At 56.2% G+C, this 23,528-nt stretch overlaps 2 protein-coding genes across 13 annotated transcripts in view; one reads left to right on the top strand and one right to left on the bottom strand.

Annotated features, from left to right (window-relative positions):
• Positions 1-23,528, top strand: part of DFFB (DNA fragmentation factor subunit beta) — a 43,248-nt gene that overhangs the window by 9,861 nt on the left and 9,859 nt on the right. The window contains exons 7-11 of one of the 12 annotated variants that reach the window (XR_003679215.2): positions 972-1,102; positions 1,220-1,357; positions 2,118-2,396; positions 3,265-3,466; positions 6,551-6,639. The exons of 2 other annotated variants lie outside the window; for them this stretch is intronic. Coding sequence is in view for 2 of the 10 variants with exons in the window: in XM_024125663.3 (XP_023981431.1) it covers positions 6,551-6,785 (235 nt within the window). In the remaining 8 variants the exon portion in view is untranslated. 9 more of the 12 variants (XR_003679213.2, XR_003679212.2, XR_003679214.2 and 6 more) reach the window with 9 other exon arrangements.
• Positions 10,359-18,992, bottom strand: C3H1orf174 (chromosome 3 C1orf174 homolog). The gene is made up of 4 exons (XM_007126040.4): positions 18,888-18,992; positions 12,606-12,725; positions 11,371-11,859; positions 10,359-10,918 (listed from the first exon to the last, which is right to left on the bottom strand). Exons 1-4 carry the CDS (start codon positions 18,900-18,902, stop codon positions 10,805-10,807), a joined length of 738 nt encoding a protein of 245 aa, XP_007126102.1. The 5' UTR covers positions 18,903-18,992; the 3' UTR covers positions 10,359-10,804.

Below are 23,528 nucleotides of genomic sequence, written 5' to 3'. Positions count from 1 at the left end.
CGGGTGGCGTGGAAGGGGTTGCCGGGAGCGTGCGGTGCTGACGCTCCCGAGCTGCGTGGCGGGCGTCGCTCAGCGCGGGCGGCTCGGATCCCCGTCCGCACCTGTGCGGCCCCGCGCGTCCCCTCCCACCGCCAGCGCCCACCCGTGGGCGGAGTCAGTGGTCGGCAGCCGCGGCCGCCAGCGCCCACCCGTGGGCGGAGTCAGTGGTCGGCAGCCGCGGGCCCGGTCGGCGTGGCACAGGGGCAGCTGTGTGGGGTCCCTGCCTCGCCCAGGGAGCGGGAGCTCTGCGTTGTGATGTGCAGGGCGTTTCCTGCTTCAACCAGGGTGAGCAGGTCTTGGCCGGCAGGATCGTTTTATGTGTGTATTAATTAGCTCATTCAAAAAAAAAAGGGCAGAAATGGAAAACTTTATTCTTTTAACTGAGACGCTTTTCTTGTTGACCCCTGAACAACGTGGGGTTTGAACTGCATGGGTCCACTTATACGTGGAGTTTTCAGTAGGAAATACTACAGTACTGCTCCACCCACATTGGTTGACTCTGCGGATACGGAGGAACCCTGCACGCAGAGGGCCTCCTGTAAAGCTACACGTGGATTTCTGCCCGCGTGGGGTGCTGGCTCCTGACGTCCCCTGTCTCCCGTCCTGCGTGTTGCCGGGTTGCTCTCCAGGGTGGTCCCACCGACACCCTCACCGGCTGTGAGCCCACGCGCCCCAGGCTTCACCACCTCTTGGCATCGGTACTCTTTGCGTTCTCCCAGGCTGATGGGTGAGAAACAGATTCTCCTGTTGCAGTTCATTTGCCTGATTACTAGAAAGGTTGAACGTCCGGGTGTTTATTGGCCGTTTGTGTTCTGTGAGGTGGCTCTTGCTTCCTCTGCTCAGGTTTTACTGGGCTTTGGTTTTCTGATTAATTTGTAGGAATTCTTTACACGTCCTGGTTACTGATTCTTTGGTGGCTCTTTGTGTTACAGGTATGTTTTTACAGTTTGGGCTTGTCTGTCGCTTCTGGGATGTCTTTGATCGTGACGGGTTTAAATTCCGGTGTCCTGAGATGTATCTCTTCTTTTTGTGTGTGAAATCCTTCCCTTCCTGTATCACGAAGGTATCCTAGTTTTTCTCTACTGGTTGGCCGAGCTGTTTCTGACCTGCCTGGAGCACCCCAAGATGATCTCGGGGCTCCAGGCCATCTGTCTGCTCCTGTCTTTTCACGGCCCACTAGGGGCCACCGCCAGCATCTGAGGAGGGAAACAGGCCGGCCTAGCAGAGAACACGGATGAAGCAGCAGCGTGCACGCCGGACCCTGAGTCACGTCTCCTGAAACGTGCCAGTCACATCGCCACTCTTATTCTAAATACACGTACGTCCGCATAGACACACGCACTGGCTTTTAATTTAAAATGCAGTTTTGACAGCAGGCAGCGGGGGGTTTGAAAGCACTGGTCTGATTGTTTCCCTGAGATGTGGCCACAGGCCCACCCCAACTCTGGTGGGGCTGAAGCCACAAGCCACATGTTTAAATAGTTAAACACTAAAGAGTAACAAACTCTCAGTACAGCACGTGCTGTCCTCCCCGCTGGACCGTGTCGCCGCGGCCCAGGCCAGGTTCCTGGTCCCAGTCGGCGGACTTCTCAGGGCTCCGGGACGTGGCTGCAGTGGCCTGCAGTCCGCCGCCTGCCCTCTTCTCTCACCCCTCGGGCCCCCTCACACCACAAGGGCTGCACCACGCATGTGCGGGCTTAGGGGTGCACGCTTAGGGGTGCAGGCTTAGGGGTGTCCCGGGAGGACGTTCCGCACCTGAGTTGCAGGCGTGTGGGCTGGGCGGCGGGCAGGGGTCCTGTTCCCTGAGGGCTGAGGGCGCCTCCTCCAACACCGGGTGTTGTGAGAAGTCTTCCTGTCTGGGACCAGCGCTTCCCTCCCTCCCTTCAAAACCGTCCTCGGCCTTTTCCTTAACTTCATTCATTTGGCTTTTATTTTTTATCCCTTCTTTCTACTTTTTGGGGTTTCTGCTTGCTTATTAGTTAATTTGCATCTCTCCTGTTGTCTAACGTGTACATTTCAGGCTATCAGTTTCAGCTTTAGCTGCCACCTCTGAGTTCGGTAATGTTATTGTTACTCAGGTATAAGGATTCTGTCACTTCCATCGTGATTTTATCGACGCTGCTCCGTGAACTGGCTAGAAGTGGGCATTTGTTTTCAGTTGCTGCCGGATTCCTAGCTGCCTCTCCTGGTGCCCGCTCGGTGCTGTGGTCGCTCACGCCTCCTCTGAGCCTCAGTGGCGGGGGCGTGAGTGCAAGTGGCCTCAGAGCCACGTGGCCTCGGATCTGCGTGGCTGGATTTAAGCTGCTCTGCCTGCTTTCCGCCCCTTTCTTGTCGACTTTACGTGTCTCCAGGTTTGGGTGAGTGTCCCACTACCTGTGCTACTGCTCTTGTTCCCATGCGGGCCGAGAAGGTCCCATCAGAGCTGACGGCTGCCGTCCTCTGCCTGTGTGGTGACGGCCGTGCTCCCCGTCAGCCTCGGGCTCTGCCAGGTCAGTGGTGTTGGCACGTCCCCAGCGTCTTCCTGCTGCCGGGACAGCGTCTGGCCGCTGTGGCCGTTCACCCAGTGCTGGTTGAATAAATAGGAAATGTGTTTGGACTGCTTTAGCCCTCTATTCCGGGTTCCCAGTCACCGTTCCAGTCCTTCCCGTTTGGGTCTCCTTTGTGCTTTCTGTGGGTTTAACCGAGTTTTCCCGGCCCATCACCCCACCCTTCGGTGGTTTGGGAAATAGATGTCTGCTTGTGTTCCCTTAGTGGGGCCCCTGAGTGAAGCACATCGGAAGCCGAATCGCGTCCCCCTCGCCCCCAGGCCCCGTGGAGTCACCTTGGTGTCACCCCCTCTGCTCACTGTGAGCCCTGCACAGAGCGTGGGCGTGTCCCCGGGGTCGGGCCTCGCTTACGCTCACGCACAAGTCGCATGGCACGCAGGCTCACTCCCTGTCGACGATGAGGGTCAGGGGGTCGTAGAAAGGCCCTGAGCGCTTGTTGAGCTGACGTGACTCCAGGCCGGCGGCCACTTGGCCCGCAGTGCTTTGGAGACACGACGCCTCATCTTCTGGCGTCTGTTCACGAGGCTGCCGTCAGTCTCCTCTGCCTTTTCTGTGGCAGCTTTAGACTTTCCCTTTCTCTTTGAAAATGATGTGTATCTAGTACAGATCTCTATTTTACATTCTGACCGGGACTTGGGTTCTCTGCTCTGAAGACGTGTCTGTCTTTAATTTTGGGAAGCTCTTCGGCGTTGACTCTCTGACTCCCCCTCCCGTACCTGGACCAGCTCCTTCTGTCGTCCTGCGCGGCGCCTGCTCTTACACATTCCCATTCCCGGGGACTTCCTGCCACGGACTGAACTGTGTCCCCGAAATTCATGTGCTGAAGCCTGAACCCCAGGGTGACTGTGTCTGGGGATAGGCTCTTCAGGAGGTGATCAAGGGTAAGTGAGGTTGGAAGGGAGGATCTGATAGGACTGATCTGATAGGGCTGTGGTCTCATAAGAAGAGAGGGCTTGCTCTCCACCGTGTGAGGACGCAGCGAGGGGGCAGCCGTCTGCGAGCCAGGAAGACACTTCTCACCAGAACCCAACCACGCTGGCCCTCTGATCTCACAATCCCAGCCTCCAGAATGGTGAGAAAACTGATTTCTGTTGTTTAAGCCATCCAGTCTATGGTGTTCTGTTACAGCGGTCCGAGCTGACTGATACACTTCCTATACGTTCAGTTCACGCATTCTCTCTTCAGCTCTGATGCATTCAGTCTGTGCATTCAGCACTGAGTACATATTTCCTTTCTGCAAGTGCTTTGGGGTTATTTTTAAAAAACACGCCTCTTCATGCCAGTCTGCTTTCATTTTTATTTCATTTTTATTTTAAATACACTTATTTTATGGTTGTGTGCAAAGAGAGGTCTGGCCTTTGCCCCTGACCCCTGGGAGGTCACCTCTGAGCCCTCGGAGTGTCCTGCCTGCTAGTGTCTCTGTTTCCCTGGGGCCGGGGGTCACCGGACGGCCTAACAGTGCCACGAAGGTGGGGGCTTTGGGTCACGTGGTTTCAGCTTGCCCTCTGGGGGTGCTGGGGATGAGGTCAGCCTGTGGGTGGTCAGCTGTGCCCACATGGCAGAGCCCCAGTAAAGACTCTGGACGCCGAGGCTCAGGGAGCGACCCTGTCTGCTGATTCTCCATGTGTGTTGTCACCACTGCTGGGAGCACTGTCCATGACTCCCCGGGGAGAGGACGGCCGGAGCTGCCCTGGACTCCCCGCCCTGTGTGTCCCTAACCTTGGATGATTTTAATTTGCATGCCTTCGTGGTTGTAAACCGTAACTGTAAGTGTGAAGGCTCTCAGGGCCTTCCGAGTCCTTTCAGCGAACTGTGGACCCTGAGGGTGGTCTCGGGGCGCTGAGCTCTGCGGTTGGCACAGAGGGGGAGTGGTCTGTGTAAGATCCCTGGGGGTTCTGGGGGCGCCGCCGTTGGCTGCATCCTCCTGTGCGCTGCAGTGCATTCCTTGTGCTTTGTGTGTGTCTGGGCCGTGAGTTCGTCCTCGGTGGGAGGTGTCTGCAGACGGCCCGTGTGTCCCCACCGAGCGGTTCTGCGTGTTTCCACCAGGTGCCTGGGCCTTTCAGTGGGCCTTCCTTGCTCGCGTGTTCCCTGCCACGTGCAGCGTAAAGTTGGATGTGGGAGAGGTGGGCTGAGGGTCCTGGTTTTCCATGTGCCCGGAGGACGGTCACACTAGTGGTGCCCTGTGACCAGCACCTGCCGGGTGTCCGTCCCTCGTCCCCCCACTGCATCAAGCAGACGGGAACCCGGGGGTGCCTGGCAGGGGCTCGCACGTTCACCACGCCGGGGAGCCTGACTTGGCCTCCTGGAGGATGAAAGACCCCGCGGGGAGAAGGGCCAGCCCCTGGCCAACCCCCCAGCAGCGTGCAGCCCCGTGACTGGGCCAGGCCAACCCACAGAACCGCTAGGTTTTGGGGGGCTGGTTATGCAGCAGTTGGCAATTGATGCAGAGGCTTTTCCTTTCCCTACCAAAGCCCTGGACCCCCGGCAGCACCTGTTCCTCCCCTAATGGCTGGGGTGGGAATCTCGGCCCACCCCTCCTGGCTCTTGAGGGCCCCTGGGGCCTCCCTCAGGACCGGAACCCTGTTGAGCTGTGGAGTGTAGCTCAGTCCTGTGGTCCAGCATTGGTTTCTGTGTCTGCAGAGGGGAGCCGCCTTCTTTCTTTTACTCTCAGGTACTTCTTCATTGTTACTCACCTTTTCTGTGTCATGGGGGACAGGATTCTTTCTGTGTGCCGGTTTAGTTGCCACCAGCCCCCCGAGCTGTGCTGTTTCCAGTTCCATCTTGTCAAGTTTACGAGCCTCTAGGCTGGTTACTTAGCGAGGTCTTTTGAACTGTTGTTTATAAGTGAAAGCAGTTTACACAAAGGTAACATCACGATTGTTTTAAGTGGACACACATATGCATATAAAAGTACAGGATGAAATTTGGAAAGACAAATGTCAGACCCTTAACAGTGATCGTCTCTGGGAAGGGAAGGCGGGAAATGAGAGCGAAGGCTGTAGTTGGAGGTGACTTCAGCTTTCTTTGTAAGATTCTATTTAAAAACGTTCGTACAGGGCTTCCCTGGTGGCGCAGTGGTTGGGAGTCAGCCTGCCGATGCAGGGGACGCGGGTTCGCGCCCCGGTCCGGGAGGATCCCACATGCCGCGGAGCGGCTGGGCCCGTGAGCCGTGGCCGCTGAGCCTGCGCGTCCGGAGCCTGCGCTCCGCGACGGGAGAGGCCGCAACAGTGAGAGGCGCGCGTACCGCAAAAAATAAAAAAAAAATAAATAAATAAAATAAAAACGTTCGTACAGTATCATGTAATTTTTCGGTAAGTCTGCACATAGCTAAAGTGTGAACCAAGGAAGCCAAGTTGTTGGTGAGTGAGTGTGATGGGACTACGGCTGGCTCTCATTTTTCTCCGTGTACTTTTCAGTATTTAAAAAAAATACACACTACCTACTTTTATTTACTTATTTTTTTACTTTGGCCGTGCCGCGCAGTTTGTGGGATCTTAGTTCCCCGACCAAGGATTGAACTCGCACCCTCAGCAGTGAGAGCGCCGAGTCCTAACCACTGGACCGCCAGGGAGGTCCCCCGTCTACTTGTAAAATGCGAGAAGCCCGGGTGGCCGGCATCAGGCTCTGCCAGGCTGGCTGGCCCGGCGGGCATGGCCGCGTGCGGCGATGGCACCCCGCCAGCCTGTGGAGGGATGTCCCCAGTGCCCGTGCGATGGCCACAGGGTGAGCCCCTTTCAGCGCCCGCCCTGCCCTGTCTGGGATGGCCTGAGTGCAGTTCCTCTGCCGAGTTTAACCGTCCCCACCTGCCTCTCCTGGAAGCAGCCAAACCTTGATGGATGTCTCAGCCGAGTAGACACCACATTCAACCATCTCTGTGGTTTAACAGAAAACGAGGCCTGGCCGGTGCCTGGGGGATTGTGACAAATTGTGACAGCAGAGACGACGTCTCTAACCTTGCTTTGCAGAATAGAAAAGAAGCGCACGGTCGTCCCCACGCTGGCCGCGGCCATCCACGACGCCGAGGGGAGAGAAGTGGACTGGGAGTACTTCTACCGCCTGCTCTTCACCTCTGAGAACCTCAAGTTAGTCCACATTGCCTGCCACAAGAAGACCACGCACAGACTCCACTGCGACCCCAGCAGGATCTACCGAGCCCCGGCGGTGCCCCGGCGGAAGCGGCCTGCTCGCCAGCGCCCGTGACGCAGCCTGGACAGCACATGCATCCTTCCAACTGGTGCTACTGTTTTTTTTTTTTTTTGCCACTCCAGTATTCCCGGAAAACACTTGAAAAAAATCTTCCTACAGATTCTGGTTTGAGCACATTTCTGAAGCTGTTTTCTGACCTCGGCAAGCCCAGCTGCCAGAGGATAATCCTGGTGGCTCCCGGGACACCCGGGGTCAGGAGTGGCCTCCCTCCGGCTTCACCCATGCGTGCGTGCAGTGTCCCCAGCCAGGCGGCTCCCCTCTCGCCTGGCCACTCGGGCTTCAGGGAACTTGTGTGAGCCCTCAGCTCCACTGGGCCTCCACGCCCCAGGCAAACGCAGTGCTCGATCCTCTGGTCTCTTCTAAATGCTCGAAAGAGTCGTGACCCTTTTGGGGTAAGATACAAGGATATTCACTGCTGTACTATTTCTAACTGCAGAAAGTGGGAAACCCTCCAAATGTCCGTAGGGCTGCTTGTGGCATTATGCTGAACCATAGGAAATTGCTGTTTTTATGGGTCCAAAATGGTCAGATAGATAGCATTAATTTCCTGACTCAACCTGACACATCTACGTAATGCACAACTCTGTAACAGCTTCAGGCATTAATGTGAGAAGTGGGAAGCTGGCTGTTAAGTGCACGAGGCAGGCAGGTGGCTCAGCCATGCCCAGTGTGACATGGGTGTGTATCACACGTACGTGCCGGTCATGCAGAGTGCGTCACTGCACGTGAAGAGCGGGAAACCTGGGGGGTGGGGTGGGGTGGTTGGATCACAAAGGACTAATTTTCTAAATCATGCATTTTATAATACTTGAAGTTTTGGAAATGAGCATTTATTTCATAATTTTTAAAAATTTACTTTTTAAAGTCACATTTTGTAATACTTGAATTTTTACATGTACTGTGTAATCACAAAAGCAATAAAGATTTTTAAAAAATAGACACGTCAAAAAAGTTTGCCCTCATTGAGAATGACGAAAATGAGGGAAAAAATGAGTCAATGACTTTTAAGAAGCTGACCCATATCATTCCGTCTTCGTCACTGAAATAAATATACACACATTTTCGGAGGTGCCAGTTCAGTGTGGGATTTGAAAAGTGCCGTTTCAGTTCATGGCACTGATCTAGCCTGATGGGAAGTGGGGACGTGGGAGAGGCTGGCCGCCCCGGAGCGTGGTGGGTCCCGTCTGTGCAGTAAGGAGGCCGGACCAGGCCCAGCGGCCCCCACCCGGTCCCTCCAGCTCCGCGGCTGCCTGTCCAGGGCAGGGCTGCCTGCTCTCTGCTGCTGGAGTGCGCCTGTTACAGCCTCTTCGTGACATGTTTCTGGAGGGCAACTCAGCAGTTGTCATAAGGACCCCTTCCTTCCCCCGCCTCCGGCCTCTGGTTGCGCAGGGCTGCCCGGGCACCAGGCCTCCCCAAGAGCCGACTGGTCAGGGCTTCTGCTGCCCACATCGTGCCGCCTCGGTGCGACCGCCGGGACAGGTGTCCGGAAGCTTGTGCCGGTCTCTCCTGGACTTGGCCCTGCGCACCTTTTCCCTCTGCTAATTTTAATCGGGGTGACCAAGAGTGCGACAGCTTTCCCGAGTCCTGTGAGCTCTGAGAACTGTGGTGCCTGAGGCCGGTCCCAGGTCCCCTGCACAGACGTGCGCAAGGAAGCGGGATGAGTGGCCGATGGCCGTCGACAGAGTCGCAGGAATGCTCGCAGGACGCACCCCACACCCCTACTGCTCTGGCACCAGTGGGTCATTTTGTGAAGATTCACGTAGAAAGTGTTTCTCAAAATCTGCATGTGTCACATGGCCTGGCCTGCGGGTCGGGTGTTCATTTTAAATGCTGGCAGAACACATCCTCGGAGTACTCCCAATTAGAGCAATTTTAACACGCGGTTTAATACGCTTTTTGAAACGTTATTTCGTCCCCTGGGCCTGATCGGCATTCCATCCGTCTTGCTCGTGTCACCCTGGGCTGGCCTCACGAAGTGTTTTCTCTGCGCTGGCCTTGCACGTGTGAGCACGGAACAGGTTCCCCAGATGCGCCGCCCTGGTCCCAGCTGCCTCTTCATGGGGACACCTGGTGTTTTCTTTTGGTAATGTCTCACCCTCGGGAGTAACCATCAGGGACATGGACTTGCCCACCCCGGCCACCTTCAACACCCAGCAGGTTCCCCCGGGCGTCCCCTGCACTCAATGTGATCCTCCGGTTGCCACTGGAAACCACGGAGCTGCAACTTAGTGGAGCCAGCTGGCGCCGGGGAGGCGGGTGGGCGGGACGACGGCCCACCACGCTGTCCGTCTTCAGTTAGAAAAAGGCCTGGAACACGTGGGGAGCTTCCTGCAGTTTAGCTCAGCAACCTGGGCGGCTGGGGAGGAACCTCTCCGGGTTCCACGCGGACCGACCGCGAGCCAGCGGGGTTCAGGCATCCAGGAGTGAGGTTTACATTTCGCGTTTTGGTGGGAACATGCCGACGCATCTGTCCTGCAGGTGGGCTGTGATTCAGGTTGATGCTTCTCCCGGGAGCCAGTGTAGGGGAAAGACAAAATCCCCTGAAATCTGATGCAGCTCGACCCCCACTAATCTGAGTGCCCTGACTAGCAGTCACTCCTGCAGCATCTCAGGTTGTAAATTACGCTCCCTGGATGCTGCCAAAAGGCCTTAGAAGCAACATCGTCACACTGTTAAAAGTAGTCTGTTGACCAGTAAATCACAGAATGATTCAGAGCAGGGGAAGGGCACAGCTGCTGAAGGGACAGTGACCACTGAAGCAGAGGGTGAGTGTGGGGACAGGTGCTTCCAGGCGGCACTGGGCCCATCAAGGACCGTGGGAAACCTTACAGGGCACTTCAACTATATTTTGCCCCCAGATGACGTTATGTAAGAAACTTCCGTGGTTCGCAGGACATTTTAGGGGGAGGGAAGTGTAACGGCCGTTGTAACTAAAGCAGAAGTGTTTGCTAGCTCAGCAACAGTAGGACCGCTGCTCACTCGTGAAAATCCAGCGCGGCCCTCCGGGAGCTGCAGGCAGCTCTCCTGCTGTGCCTGTCACCCGGGGACCGGGCTCCCTCTTGGGCGCTCTCTCCTAGTCCCCGGCCTTGGTGTCCTCTGCCAGCAGCTGGTGACAGGACGGGGCAGCAGACAAGCAGGCCCACATTTCCTCTCCGGAGCCCACTGGCAAGCATGTGTCACCAGACGCTCCCTGAGACGGGGGAGGGGCCGTGTAGCTCCGGCAGGGCAGCTGCGCCAGGTAACACTGCACCACGGAGGAGGGCGCGGCTTCCCCACGCCACACAGGGCGAGGAATGTGAACACCTGCCATCTCAGAAATCCCACAGCCTCCCAAGGGGAGGGGCCGCGTCCCTTCCAGCTCACAGCCCTGCGCTCTCAGCTCTTGGCGCTGGTTAATGGGTGCAAAGCTGAGCCAGCCTCGCACGTGTTAAAGACAGGACAGGATCTGTTTTCTCCACCTGGCTGTCCAGCGTCTTAGAAAGGAATACAGCTCTAGGGACATAAGCCTTCTTTAGAAATATTTTCAAAATATATTTTATTTCTTTTCCATATGGATTTTGCTGAATGTCCCAGGTAAACGTGAGCTTCCCGTACAGAACTAAAGGAGAGTTCTTGAAGAACTGGGATTGAATCAGTCACAAGAATGATCCAATTTTGATTACGGAAAATAAACTTGCACGTTATCAAAGCTAAGCTTAAGAGTTTCCTTTATAGAGATAATCTCTCGTTTACGAGAGAAGTTAGCTGGAACCACCACCACGTGGGTACAGATGGGAGAAAACGCATCAATGCAGAAACAGTAGCTTTGCCCGCAAAGGTCTTTTAGTTCACGTGTGCCAGTCTCCCCGCGGGTACGTGGCGCTCTACGCTGCTGACCTTGGTGGGTCAGTTCTGAATTCTGATTAGAAGCGTGGGCTCTTGGAGACAGGTGTGGTATAAATGTCTAACGTGCTGAACTGGGAAGCGGTCGACGGTACTGAACGTGCAGAAGAACGGCGTGTGCGTCTCGCCCTCTATGTTTCTGCGCCGTCGGCATCGTCGTCGTCGTCGTCTTTGGCTCTGAAATGCATTTTCCTGAATTCGCGTCTGCTCATCGAGGGGCAGGATGACGATGCTGGCGGGAGGTCCTTGGAGGGAAGAGAACACCTGCTTCAGGCACGGGTAACCCAGCACGAGCACCCGCCTCCGGGCTCCGGTCCCCCCATCATGGGAGCGTGCTCCCCACCGGCGTGACGGAGGGAGGGAGGAAAGACTCTGGGTTAAAAGCAAAAGCGAGCCCAGCAAACGCGGGGGAACTGCCCAGAGAGCCACAAACCACGGTCACGACTTCACACCCCGCAGCAGGGTCCAGACTCACGTCGGCCAGCCCGCCCACACGCGCGCTCGCTATGGCAACGGTTCCCGGCTCCGTGCGGGGGGATGCCCCACGTCAGCAACCGTTTCGTTCTCTCCCCCCGGGTTAGGGCCCTTACTGGGTTTGATCTGCACCGGGCGGCACTCGCACGTGTGAACCGGGGCCGTGACCAGGCGTGCGGTCCGCTGGGAGCTGTCTGCCCAGGGGAGAGGCCACGGGCCTTACCTGCATGAGCTCGACGTTTCCGAAGAAGCGGCTCACGGGCATCGGCTGGTTGCTGTCGTCATCGAGAAGGACGCTGTTGTCCATCTGCAGTGGAGGCGTGTGGCTCTGCTCCAGGTCCGCCGCCGCCCCGCCCCTCTCGGGGCAGCCACCGTCGGACTCTCCTCCCGCAGGGGCCCCGCATCTCGGCGGGGGCGGCCTGTCCTCAGTCTCTGCTGGGCAGGCGTCACTCATGGCTCCACAGTGCCCCCGGGGGAGTCCTGCGGTCCCCTGAGGAGCGGAGCCGCTGGCTTCCTTTCCCGGAAGCCTGGCCCTGTCCTCGGCCGATGCCAGAGGCTCGCGTTTACCCGGGGTCTCGGGGGGCGCTGCGGGCGCAGCAGTGCTGTCACTCTGGGGGATGGGTTTCTGGAATTCTGACTTCACAAGATGACCTTTGTCGTACTTGAACTTCTTGGACGTTCGCCTGTCGGTGGCTTTGTGTGATGAGGAAGGCTGTCAGGAGAGAGGATGCAAGGGGAGACCAGACACGCTGAAGGTCACGGAGCAGACGGCAAGTAATTCACAAGCCTCGACCCCAGAGGCAGGCAGTCCTGTTCACAGCAAACGACGTCGCTGCTGGAGCCACAACGTATAGGACAGGGTCCTTTCGTTGTCTGCCACCAAGGGGGCGGAGTCCAGACTGACGCTGCCCCCGGGGGCTGCCCTGACATGTAAAGTGATGACCCCAAACCCAGCTTCCATTCGTTTCTGCTGGGCTGTGAGCTCTGATGAGGCAGGATTCTCTGTTCCATGCCGGGAGCGGGCGCTCAACGGGGCCCTGAACTTGACTCAGTGCAGCTCTGACAAGCGGCGCCCCAGGAGGGAAACCAGGCCAGTTGCTGCTGTGAAACCAAGTCTAGCCAGACCGCCGGGCTGCGGCTCAAGGGAGCAGCTCCGGAAACTGGGACCACCGGCCCACCACGGCTGTGTGCCCCTGGCTGCAGACACAGGGGCCCCTGCCTCCCCACCTGCCCTTCGGGGTGAGCAAGCACGGCCCGTGCCAGCATCACTCAGGCCGCCCAGCCCACAGCTCTCGGTGGGTGGGAGCACGTGCACCGAGGGCGGGTCCTCCTCTGATGGTGACAGCACCGTGACCTCGCCTCTGGTCTGTTCGCCACACTCAAGGCTTTCTAACGTGACATGTTTCGTGGAAAGGTGGACACTCAGTCCAGTCCTGTCTCCGAGGGGCTGAGGCTCACCTGACATGCCGTCCGGGCAGACGTGGCGACGCGGGCTTCCTGGGCCGAGGCCGATGTGGCCGGTGTGGCCAAGCAGCTCCGGGCTCGGAGGCGCGCCGAGGACCGCACTCCACCTGCCAGCTGGGCCAGACCAGAGGCTGGTCAGAGACCCCGAAGATGGCCCCTCCCACCCCCATGTTTTTATCGACCATGGAAAGACAGACACTGTGGCCTCTTTTTTTTTTTTTTTCGGCTGTGCCGCGTGGCTTGTGGGATCTTAGTTCCCCACCCAGGGGTTGAACCCAGGCCCTCACCGTGACAGCGCCAAGTCCTAACCAGTGAACCGCCAGGGACTCCCCTGACACCGTGGCCTGAATGTGCGCATCTGCACGAGGCTGGGTGGAAGGTGCTGACCCGCTCTGTCCCTACCTCCCATGTGTTTAGAACCTCCATTTGTGAGTGCATAGATGTTCAGTTGACTTCAGCTGTTTAGAATAAGCAGCCTGTATCCTTGCTCAGAAGGTTCTTGATAAAAGGTGAAAAAGCAAAAGCCCCCCCCCCCGCCCCGCCACCAAACCCTCTCTTTGAAATCACAGGGGAGCCAGGCCTAATCCCATCAGTTTAAAGGAGCTCTAGCTGCTGTCGGACAGGCCAGGCCGCAACACTAACAAACCGCCCGCCGCCATCTCACTTGGAATGCAAAGGAAAGTCTTCTAGTGACAAGAAAGGAATTAATTAAAACAATGAAACTTACAATCATTTTATTTAGGAATAATTTTAGGTTTTCAGAAAAGCAGCAGAGATGGGAAGGGAGTTCCTGCCTGTGCCTCCCTCAGCTTCCTGGCAGCCAACAACCTGGTACATCTGTCAAAACTAAGCTCAGCATTGACGCGACAATTCACGAAACTGGGGCTTCATTTGCATTTCACCTGCCTCTCCACTGACTGCTCTCTCTGTCCAGAATGGGGACCACAGACACTTAGAAAATAATACATTGAACCGCAAGTGAGAACTTGGAAGTAAGAGAGGTGGGGGATAGGGAGGAGGGCGTAGCGGAGGGCCAGCTTGACAGCCGGTGTCACAGCGGCCGAGACCTGGGGGATGAGGACGGGGCTGGGTGGGGGGCAGCGCGCCCCGAAGTGGAGGCGAGGTCAGAAAGCACACAGGCTAGTTCAGAAATCTTTATAGCAGCATCTCATCCAGAGCCCCTGGAGGAGGGGCAGGTCACCGAGGCTCCGAGGCACGTGACGCTTGCGGAGGGCACTTAAAGGGAAGGGGAAGGCAGCTTCCACAGCGAGAACAAGGCACTCCAAGCCAGGCAGGACGCTGCTCAAAAAGCCCGGGCAGCAGTGTGGCCGGTCATACCCAAGGAACTAAGCCTAAGAGGTCACAGAATATCTCCTGTGGGGACGGCACCGCACCACCCAGTCTCCCCGGAGCTCTAGTGCTGCCATAGTCGGGAACAGACATCCTTAGCCCCAGAAAGCCACTGACTGTCCTCTCCTTCCCGTTATAGTCCGACTCCAAACGTTTCGATGCCGGGCCGGGCCAGGCTCCCTCGGGGGAGGGGTGCTGGCGCTCGTGACAACGGCCACCATCCGAGTGTCAACACACAGGCGCTGTGCTCGTGCCGAGCGGCTTTAAAAGGAGCAGCACCCCACGCAGATGGGACGACTCGGGAGAGGACCCTGCCGAGGTCACACAAAGTGATGTCTGGCTTCAGAGCCCCTCTCCCTGCTGTCACCAGAGCCACCCGCATGAAAGCCTTGGCTGCTTGCAGAGGGACTGAGCAGAGAACCTGCCGTCCGGCTCTGGGGCTGTGTGCCGTGCAGGCCCTCTGCCGGCAGCAGGGCGCTTCTAGATGCTTTGTACCGTAGTGCTTAAAATCTCGGGGTGCAACAGCTCCTCGGGTGGGCTTGTCACCCCTCAGCTTTCTGGGCCCCTCTGCAGAGGTAAAGTCTGTGAGGGTCTGGCTGAGGTCCAGGAGCTGTGGTTACAGGCACCTGAGCAGGCCACCTGCCATCCTCATTAGATTTGCAAGAGTCAACTCCAGTGGCATTTTGGCTTTAGTTTAATCGTGGGTAAAACTACCTCTAAGGCCCTTGCTCCAAAATGTCAAGAATCAATTACATTGTTTTTCTAACTTGGAGAACCGTTGCTCTTCAGTCAGGCAAACTGGCTGCTTCCACGTAAACAACCCCTAAATGACCAAGTCCCCATCATTGAGGACTCCCTCCTTCCAAGCAGACTAGTTAAAGACTAAACGGGCTGAAAGAGATCAACAAAACAGCAAGAGGTGCTCCACTAACCCTGCCCCAGTGAAACTGGTGAAGAGTATTAAAAACAACCATTTAAAACCTTTGCAAATGGTCCTATAAGCAAAGAGCAAAATGAACAGTTATTCTGGTGTCCCAACTCCAAGCGGCCAAGGTCAGCACACAGGACACCCTCCCCCTGCTCCCAGGCAGAGGGCTTTCTTTCCAGGGAAGCAGGATGGCAGCATTTCTCATTCTGCCCTCACCCCACCTGTTGTGAGGCTAAGTCTCCAGCAAGCACAGTTGAGAGGAGGGGCTCCCTTCTGCCGAGGCCCCGCTCATGGAACAGAGGTTCCTGCCTGGGCAGGGCACTAAGGAGACTGGGGCCCCATCACCCTCGCCCCTCCTAGTGAGGCAGTGGTTCCAAGGCTAGGAGAGGCAAGTCCAGGGGATCTCAGGCTGCTGCCCTCCTTCCCTCCCCTGAGCACTCAGCTCTGAGAGCAGGGGTGTCACACAGAGAAGCCTGTCACTGTCCCCAGCCGGGGAGCCCTGGCTCAGATTCTGCCTGGAGAAGAGGCAGGCATCAAAACAAAGGGCTCTTAATCTCTTCCAACTTCATTTACAACAGAGTGTGGAGAAGTTCATACCTAAGGGGTCCTCAAGAACAGTGGAAGCTGTGATAAAAGGCAGATGGGAGAAAAATCAAGATAAAGTGTAGGCGTACAGTCTTCAGGAGACAGCCAGGGAAAAACACAGCAGGAGGATCCCTCCTGGGGTCAGAACAAACATCAAACACTGATCTTAGAAACTATTCCTTCAAAGAAGCCAGAATGTGATTGGATTCCTTTGTAGAAAATTTTTGCTCCTGGTCATCGCTGAAAACGACTAGCGGAGTTTTAACAGCTGGGTGTGTGGACTTCCCCGGTGGCGCGGTGGTTAAGAATCCACCTGCCAATGCAGGGGACATGGGTTCGAGTCCGGGAAGATCCCACGTGCCGCGGAGCAACGAAGCCCGTGTGCCACAGGTACTGAGCCTGCGCTCTAGAGCCTGCGAGCCACAACTACTGATCCCGCGAGCCACAACTACTGAAGCCCATGTACCTAGAGCCCGTGCTCCGCAACAAGAGAAGCCACCACAATGAGAAGCCTGCGCACCGCAAAGATGAGTAGCCCCCGCTCGCCGCAACCAGAAAAAGCCTGCACACAGAAACGAAGACCCAATGCAGCCATAAAAAACAAAAGAGCTGGGTGTGGTCAGAGGAAGATGAAGAGAGCCCCCCTGAAACCAGTGAGACCCAGGTGACTGTGGGCACACCCAACACTGCCCCTGAGGAGCACCATCACAGCTTCAGCTGTGGGAAGGGAAACAGACTCCACTAGAATCCACTCCATCACTAAACAAATAAAAAGAACAGTAAAAAGCCTCAGGGTGGGGGTGGGAGACCAGTACCCAGAGCTCCTACAATATATTATCTAACATGTCCAGTTTTCAACAAAAAATTATGAAACATGCAAAGAAACAGGAAAGCAGACCCAAACACTCGAATAAAAGCAGGCAACAGAAACTGCCTGTGAGAGTGATCAGATGTTGGATTTATCACAAAAGGACTTCAAAATAGCCATTATAAACGTGTTTAAGAACTAAGAGAGACCATGATCAAAGAAAGATTTGATGACTTCACATCAAATAGAGATTATCAATAAAAAGATAGAAATTATAAAAAAGAACCAAATGGGAATTCAGGAGTTGAAAATTACAATAGCTGAATTAAAAAATTCACTGGCAGGGGTGGGGGTGTGCTCAAGAGTAGATATGAACTGGTAGAAGAAAGAATAAGTGAACTTGAAGATAGATTGCTAGATTACACAAGCTGAAGAACAGAGAGAAATAAGAATGGAGAAGAATGAAGAGCGCCCCAGAGACATGGTGGAGACAATTAAGTGCAGCAACAAACGTGTAATGGGAGTACCAGCAAGAAAGGAGAGAAGGGCAGAAAAAATATTTGAAGAAATAATGGCTGAAAACTTCCCAAATTTATTGAAAAACAACAATGTACAAACCAGCAATCTCTGTTTCTCTTTCTTTTTCTTCTTTTTGGCTGCACAGCGCGGCATGCGGGATTAGTTCCCCAACCAGGGATTGAACCCACGCCCCCTAGAGTGGAAGCACGGAACCCTAACCACTGGACCGCCAGGGAATTCCCCAAACCCAGCAATCTCAAAGAACTGAACTCCAAGTAGGATAACTGCAAAGAGATCTATAAGCAGATGCAACACTGTTTAAGTGCTGAAAGTCAAAGACAAGGGGAAAGTCTTGGAAGCAGCAAGAGAAAAATGACTCCTTAGGACAAGGGAGCCCAACAAATAAACTGCTGATTTAGCAGAAACAATGGGCGCCAGACCACAGTGGGTATATTCAAACAGATTCAAAGTCCTCAAACAAAAAAACTGTCAACCATTAATACTATATCCAGGGCTTCCCTGGTGGTGCAATGGTTGAGAGTCCGCCTGCCAATGCAGGGGACACGGGTTCATGCCCCGGCCTGGGAAGATCCCACATGCCGCAGAGCAGCTAGGCCCGGGAGCCATGGCCGCTGAGCCTGCACGTCCGGAGCCTGTGCTCCGCAACGGGAGAGGCCACAACAGTGAGAGGCCCACGTACCGCAAAAAAAAAAAAAAAAAAAAAAAAGAATACTATATCCAGCAAAACTATCCTTCAAAAGTGAAGGCAAAATAGACACTTCCAGATAAACAAAAACTGACAGCACTTGTTGCTGCAGACTCCTCTTACAAGAAATACTAGAGAAAGTTCCTTCGGTTGGAAGCAGGTGACTCCAGACGATAATTCAGATCCACAGAAAACAGGGCACGAGTAAAGGTAATTACGTCCTCACGGAGACAGTTTACGTGCATATTATTTCCTTCCCTTAGGTGATTTAAAAGACAGTTGCATACAGTAACACGTCTGCAGTGTAGGCAGGAATGCCCGTAACAGCACAAAGGAGGTGCGTGGCAGCAAGCCTGTACTGGGCTAAGGAAATGACTACGGCTGGTAAAGTAATCATGACAGTGTACTATCGGGTTTGTAACATTAAATATTTACCACCACCAGAAAAGTGCGTTAAGGGAACAGAACTACATAGGGGTAACATTTGTGTGTCTCTCTGGAACTAAGCTAGTTCAATCTGAAACAGATTCTGCTAAGTTACAATGTACGCGGTAAGACCTAGAGCAACCCCTGGGGGAAAAAACTAAAGGTTGGAAAAAAATCAACAAATTAAAACCCTACATTAGAACCAAATAGAAGTGTGAGGAAAACAAAAAGTAAAATGACACGTGAACCCAACTAAGTCAGTGACGCGCTAAACAATCCCTCAAAAGGCAGAGACGTCAGACTGGGAAAGCGCAACAACGTGGGTTTTCAGGAGACACACTTTCGGGTCAAAGGTACCCCAGGCGCCGCTCCCACCCCCCCGGAGGGCCCCCTCCCCAGGCAGGGGCGCATCCTGTACCGGGCCCTCGCTCTGGTTCACACCGCCCGCCGGCTACCAGTGCCAGGAACTGGCGCCCCTCCATCCTCTCCACCCTCCGGGGTGGACCCCTCGTCATGTGCCCGCACTTGGGCTGGCTGACCCCGGGCTCGGGTGCCGGCAGCAGAGGCACGCGAACCCCGGGCTGGGCAGCGTCAGGGCACCAGGGGTCCAGACCAGCTCCGGAGAGGGAGCCCCCCCCATCCCAGGACCTGATCTGGGAGTCTCCTTCCCAGGGGCGTGGCCTCGGAGCTCCCCTAGCCCGGGGGCGTGGTATGGGGGGGGTGCCCTTCCAAGGGCGTGGCCTGGGAGACCCCCTTCCCGCGGACGTGGTCGGAAAGGGGGGGTCCACTTCCAAGGGCGTGACCTGGGAGCTCCCTTCCGGGGGTAGAGGGCCAGGCAGAGATCCCCCACCTCCGCCCGAGGCGTCCCGTGGCTCCCCCTCAGCTCCCAGAAAATTGGCGGCGGCACCCCCCGCCGCGCCCGGCGCAGCTCCCGCCCAGCCTCCGGCCCCTCACCTTCCGGCTCCTCATGAGTGTGAGCGGCGCCTTGCCGCTCCCAGCCCCGCCGCCAAGGCCCAGCGCCGGGCCTAACGCTCTCCAGCGGAGAAGCTACCCGTACGCCCTCGGCTCGCGCCGCGGCGTCTGACGTCACCAGAATGCTGGCCAATCACAGCCCGGCGTCTCTAGGCATGTGACCCAACAAAGTCGGCGTTTCATGTAGCTGGCGGGTCGGAAGGCAGTGTTGTGAGGAAAATGTCCCTTGCGGGCTCTCCGGCCGCCATGTTTGAGCGGGGCGGAGTCCATATTTATGAGGGTCGCCTCCCTTGGTGTCTCTGCGGCCGCCATGTTTAAGAGGGTCGGTGGCCATATTTAAGAGGGGCTCCTCCCTTGATGGCTCTGCGGCCGCCACGTTTAAGCGGGGCGGCGGCCATGTTCGTGAGGGGCCTCCGTTGCAGTCCCCGGCCACGCGCGTGGAGGCTGGCTGGGAGGACTTGCGCGGCGGTCTCTTCCACCCCAGTCCGGCAGGTGATTTTCCCGGGCACCGGCCTTGGCTTCTGGGCCCCGGGGGCGGTGCTGGAGTCCCTGGAGGTGGGCGCGCGAGGCCGTTCCCCGCCCTGGCCGCACTGCCCGCCGATGCAGTGCTGGGTGGGCCGGGCCCGGGGCTGCACGGCGAACCCGGCCCGCGTGGGAAGGGACGACGGCGTCTCCCGCCGCGAGCCCCGGGGGCTGCCGCCCTCGGGTGGATCCCCCGCGCTGGCCCGCACCTCGTCTCAGGCACGTGCGTCGGCGCCTCGGGACCGAGGTCCACGGACGAAGCTAAAGCCCTCCCGGTGCTCGGGGCTCCGGGGCCGGGGCCGCAGGACCCTTTCGGGCCGGGGGACACCAGCCTCCATGCCCGTGGTGGCCCTCCTCCCGGAACCACCCACTTTCTCATCAGGGACGCCGGGACCACGCACTCTTCACAAATAAACGACAGTGCTGTTTCCTTTTGTTATTACTGTTTTGTTTTTTTTTTTAACAGATGAGAACATTTAAATCAGGCAGTTTTGTCAGTTACGTTTTAAAATTAAAGTATAAAGGTTGAAATGTGTACCGCTCGAGGGTCCCTCTGCGCGTGGTTCCCTGGCAGAGGCGTGATTCACCGTCTCTTCCAAAGGCTTCATGGTCTCTGCTCTGATGGAATGACTCCCTCGAAGCCTGGAAATACAGCCTGGAAATACAGTCGATGCCTCTTTTCAGTGCATAAAAAATGTGGGTCCTTCAGGATCCCGCCAGAGCGCTATGCAGACTGTCATCTCTAGACATGCGTCCTTAGGTAATTAGGGCTGCACGTGGGGTTTTGCTTTTGGCAGTGCGTGAAGACACGTGCAGTCCTAGGGTACACACGCACACACGGGCACGTGCACACACACGCACTGCACACAATTGCACACACACGTGCACGTGCATACATGTGCATATGCACAGGCAAACACCAGCACAAGCTCACCTACCTGGCTATCCTATCCATCTTCCTTCCCAGTCCCATGCTTTTCACCGGGTTGTTCCGCATGGTACACACCTAAGGGAAAAGACAAATGTGGACTGGCAGGAAATCCTTTTGAAGGGGAAACTAACATAATCACTGTCAGGTGTTAAGAAAAAAAGCAAAGTGTTATGGGTGTTAAATACCTAACCTGTCCCATTGTCACTGAAGTCGGTTTCATAATAAGCTGGGTTCAGTGATTTTATTTTGGACTCCTTAAGAGCTCTGAGTTCTCATTAACTAGGCGCTGATCGCCACAAGCCAGTTTTGGGCTCCATGGTGGTTTATGGTTAATGTCAACTGAGATACACGTTGCACTGCTTGAGCGTGTCCTACTGTGGCCGGATCATCTCAGTGTCATCCCGAGTTTAACGTCCCAAAGGAGCTCTTGATCTCTTGTCACAGATATGCCCTGCTCCCCCCTCACTGCTCCCCCGCCTCCAGTTGACATAAGTGGTCTTTCCAGCTGCCCAGCTGTTCAGGCCTGGCCCCCAGGGCGATCCTTGACAGCCAGGGCACGCTCACTGCCCATGTCCCATCAGCGAGCATCCCGGGTCCCCCTTCCCCTCTGGCCAGTGCTGCCCTTGGCAGTCAGGGTGGTCGTTGATCCGTGGTGACCCACCCCACTGTTAACGCTCTTCAGCGCTTCCTCACCGCTTCTAGGATGGGGAGCAACAGTCCTAATACGACCTGCACAGCCCAGCACAGTGCCTGGCACAGCGGCTGCTCCATGAATGATGGTCGAATGAATGCTCAGAAAGCCCTGTGAGGTTGCCCGCCGCTGCCCCTCGTGCGGACGCATCTGGCCCTGCCACCCCCTCCCCTCCCCCTCTGCTGTGCTCCCCGCTCCCCTCTCAGCCCCCACCCTGCATGCACTATTCCCTCCGCCTGGAAAACCTGCCCCCCAGCCCCCCACCCATTTTGCCTGGCAAGTTCATTCTACAAACCTCAATGCAGCTTCAATTTCATGTCCCGGTTTTGGGGGGGGGTCATTACCAGATGTTCCCCCCAAACCCCCAAATTCAGCCTGTCAGTGGTTTTTTAGCATCCCGTACTCTTCCCCCAGAGCATGGAGCCAGCTGGCTCTCTTATCCCCTCTCTCCTGAAGCACCGCAAGGCATCCCTTCACTCGCTCACTCCACGTGTCTGCTGAGCTGTCATGGCCGAGCTGAGCTGGGCCTGGGGTCCCAGCGGTGGTGGTGAGTTCCTGCCAGTCCTGCCTTTTTAGTGCTTTAGCCCCACAGGGGGATGGGCGTTGCTCGAATAATCCCATGAAGATCAATCAGTCTGCATTGGTGGTAAGAGCCACAGGGGAGAAGCCATAGCACCTGGGGTGTCAGACCCACTCAGGGGAATCAGATAAGGCTCCTCGGACAGTGGAAGTGATCAGGAGTCACCTCTTCTCTCCAGGACCCAAGCCCCTTTCAGGCTCCCCAGGAGGAAGCAGGCAGGAGCCCGTGCCTGGGCAGAAGTTCGCCCCTCTTGATGCAGCGGGAGGTCCTGCCCTGGTGGAGCAGCCGTGCTTGGATTCTGTGCTCTGCACACCTCCCAAGCCTCCGTGTCGGGACGCGATCCGTCCTGGAGGGCACGCAGAGGACATGGAACCAAAATCACGCCTCTGCACATCCCTCTGGGTTCCTCGGCGCCCTTTGTCTCTCTTTTTCTTCCTGAACGGCTGTACTCCCTGCCCTTCCGGGGTTAGGGGCCCAGAGAGGGGCGTCCCCATGATGGCAGGACGTTGGTTCTCGTTGGCGGTTGGTCCCCCACGTGGATTGAAAGCTCCCTGAAGGTGCGGACTGTGTTCTGCTCGGAACCCCGTCCCAGGACCCAGACAAGTGTCTGGGACATGCAGGCGGGGGCTCGGGAAGCACTGATTGGAAGAAGGATGGTGATGATGACACATAGGAAGAAACTGAAAATGGAAGATTCTGAGGAAACTTTGTATTCCTCAGAATGCAAAGGTTCCCTTCGTAGCTCACCTCTCCTGCCTGACTCGGCTGGGCAGTACAACCCTACAGCCGTGCAGCCGTCGAATTCCCCCCATGAGTCAATCCCACGCAAATTCGCCAAGGTCCTGGCAGGAGCCAGGCGTCTTCAGGACCCAGAGGTCGACAAGGACGTGCAGGCTCAGAGCCTTGTAGGGCACACGAGAGGCGCACAGAGCTCCTGCGACCCAGAGAAAGTGCAAAGAAGTTCCGAAGGGCCACTGGTGTTGAGCAGGAAACAGTCTCTGTGGAGGGAGGTCGGTCAGGGAAGGCTTTCTGGAGGAGGTGGTGCTGGCCTTGGGCTTTAAACATATGTGAAGTGTCAACACCGAGGCTGAGGAGAAGCAGGTAGAGGGAATTTGTGCGCCGACATCTGTGGGTGGGTGGGAGCCCGGGGCCGCCCTTCGCAGAATCTCACCGGTGGTTAAACATCAGTGCAGTTTCCGTAGGCTGCTTTGCAGGCTAATCAAATAATCTGTGACATTAAAACATTTGAGAACAGTAGGTCATTTTCTGCTTCAAATCTCCTACAACCTGCTGGGAAGAGGGGCCAACTGTGGGTCTATTAGACAGGCTCAAGTTTCGGCAAATTCGCCATCAGCAAAGACCTGTGTGAAGGTGCTCTCCTCAAGCGCACCGCTGTGCCCACCTCCTCTTTGCCTCCCTGGCAGGAGACTTGGAGGCAGCCTCATTCAGAATTTCTGGATCTTGTTTTTCCTCGTTCACTTGGCTTTCCATTCTGGGCTTCTGTCTTTTATGTGCAATTAATCGTGTGTGTGTGTTCTAAAAAATCTAACTGTGCTTCTGTTTTTTTTTTTTTTTTTTTTTTTTGCGGTACGCGGGCCTCTCACAGTTGCGGCCCCTCCCGTTGCGGAGCACAGGCTCCGGACGCGCAGGCTCAGCGGCCACGGCTCACGGGCCCAGCCGCTCCGCGGCATGTGGGATCTTCCCAGACCGGGGCACGAACCCGCGTCCCCTGCATCGGCGGGCGGACTCTCAACCGCTGCGCCACCAGGGAAGCCCCCGTGCTTCTGTTTTTATTGATAGCAACTCCGAATTGTTTGGGGCAGTAGTCAGGATGTAAATGTGTATGAAGCAAAATCCTCATAAAGCCTTCACGTTCCACTGACATCGGACAGGTAGAAA

Source organism: Physeter macrocephalus, chromosome 3 (assembly GCF_002837175.3).
Source record: "Physeter macrocephalus isolate SW-GA chromosome 3, ASM283717v5, whole genome shotgun sequence".
NCBI classification, from domain to species: domain Eukaryota; kingdom Metazoa; phylum Chordata; class Mammalia; order Artiodactyla; family Physeteridae; genus Physeter; species Physeter macrocephalus.
Note: the sequence above shows the minus strand (reverse complement) of the source record. Positions and strands in the feature narration are given on the sequence as shown.

Excerpts from the sequence above, each read along its gene's own strand:
- C3H1orf174 (XM_007126040.4), bottom strand. Across the intron at positions 11,860-12,605 it reads CTGCCCGGACGGCATGTCAG|CCTTCCTCATCACACAAAGC; the intron begins GTGAGCCTCAGC and ends CTCTCCTGACAG. Across the intron at positions 10,919-11,370 it reads GAAACGTCGAGCTCATGCAG|GACCTCCCGCCAGCATCGTC; the intron begins GTAAGGCCCGTG and ends CTTCCCTCCAAG.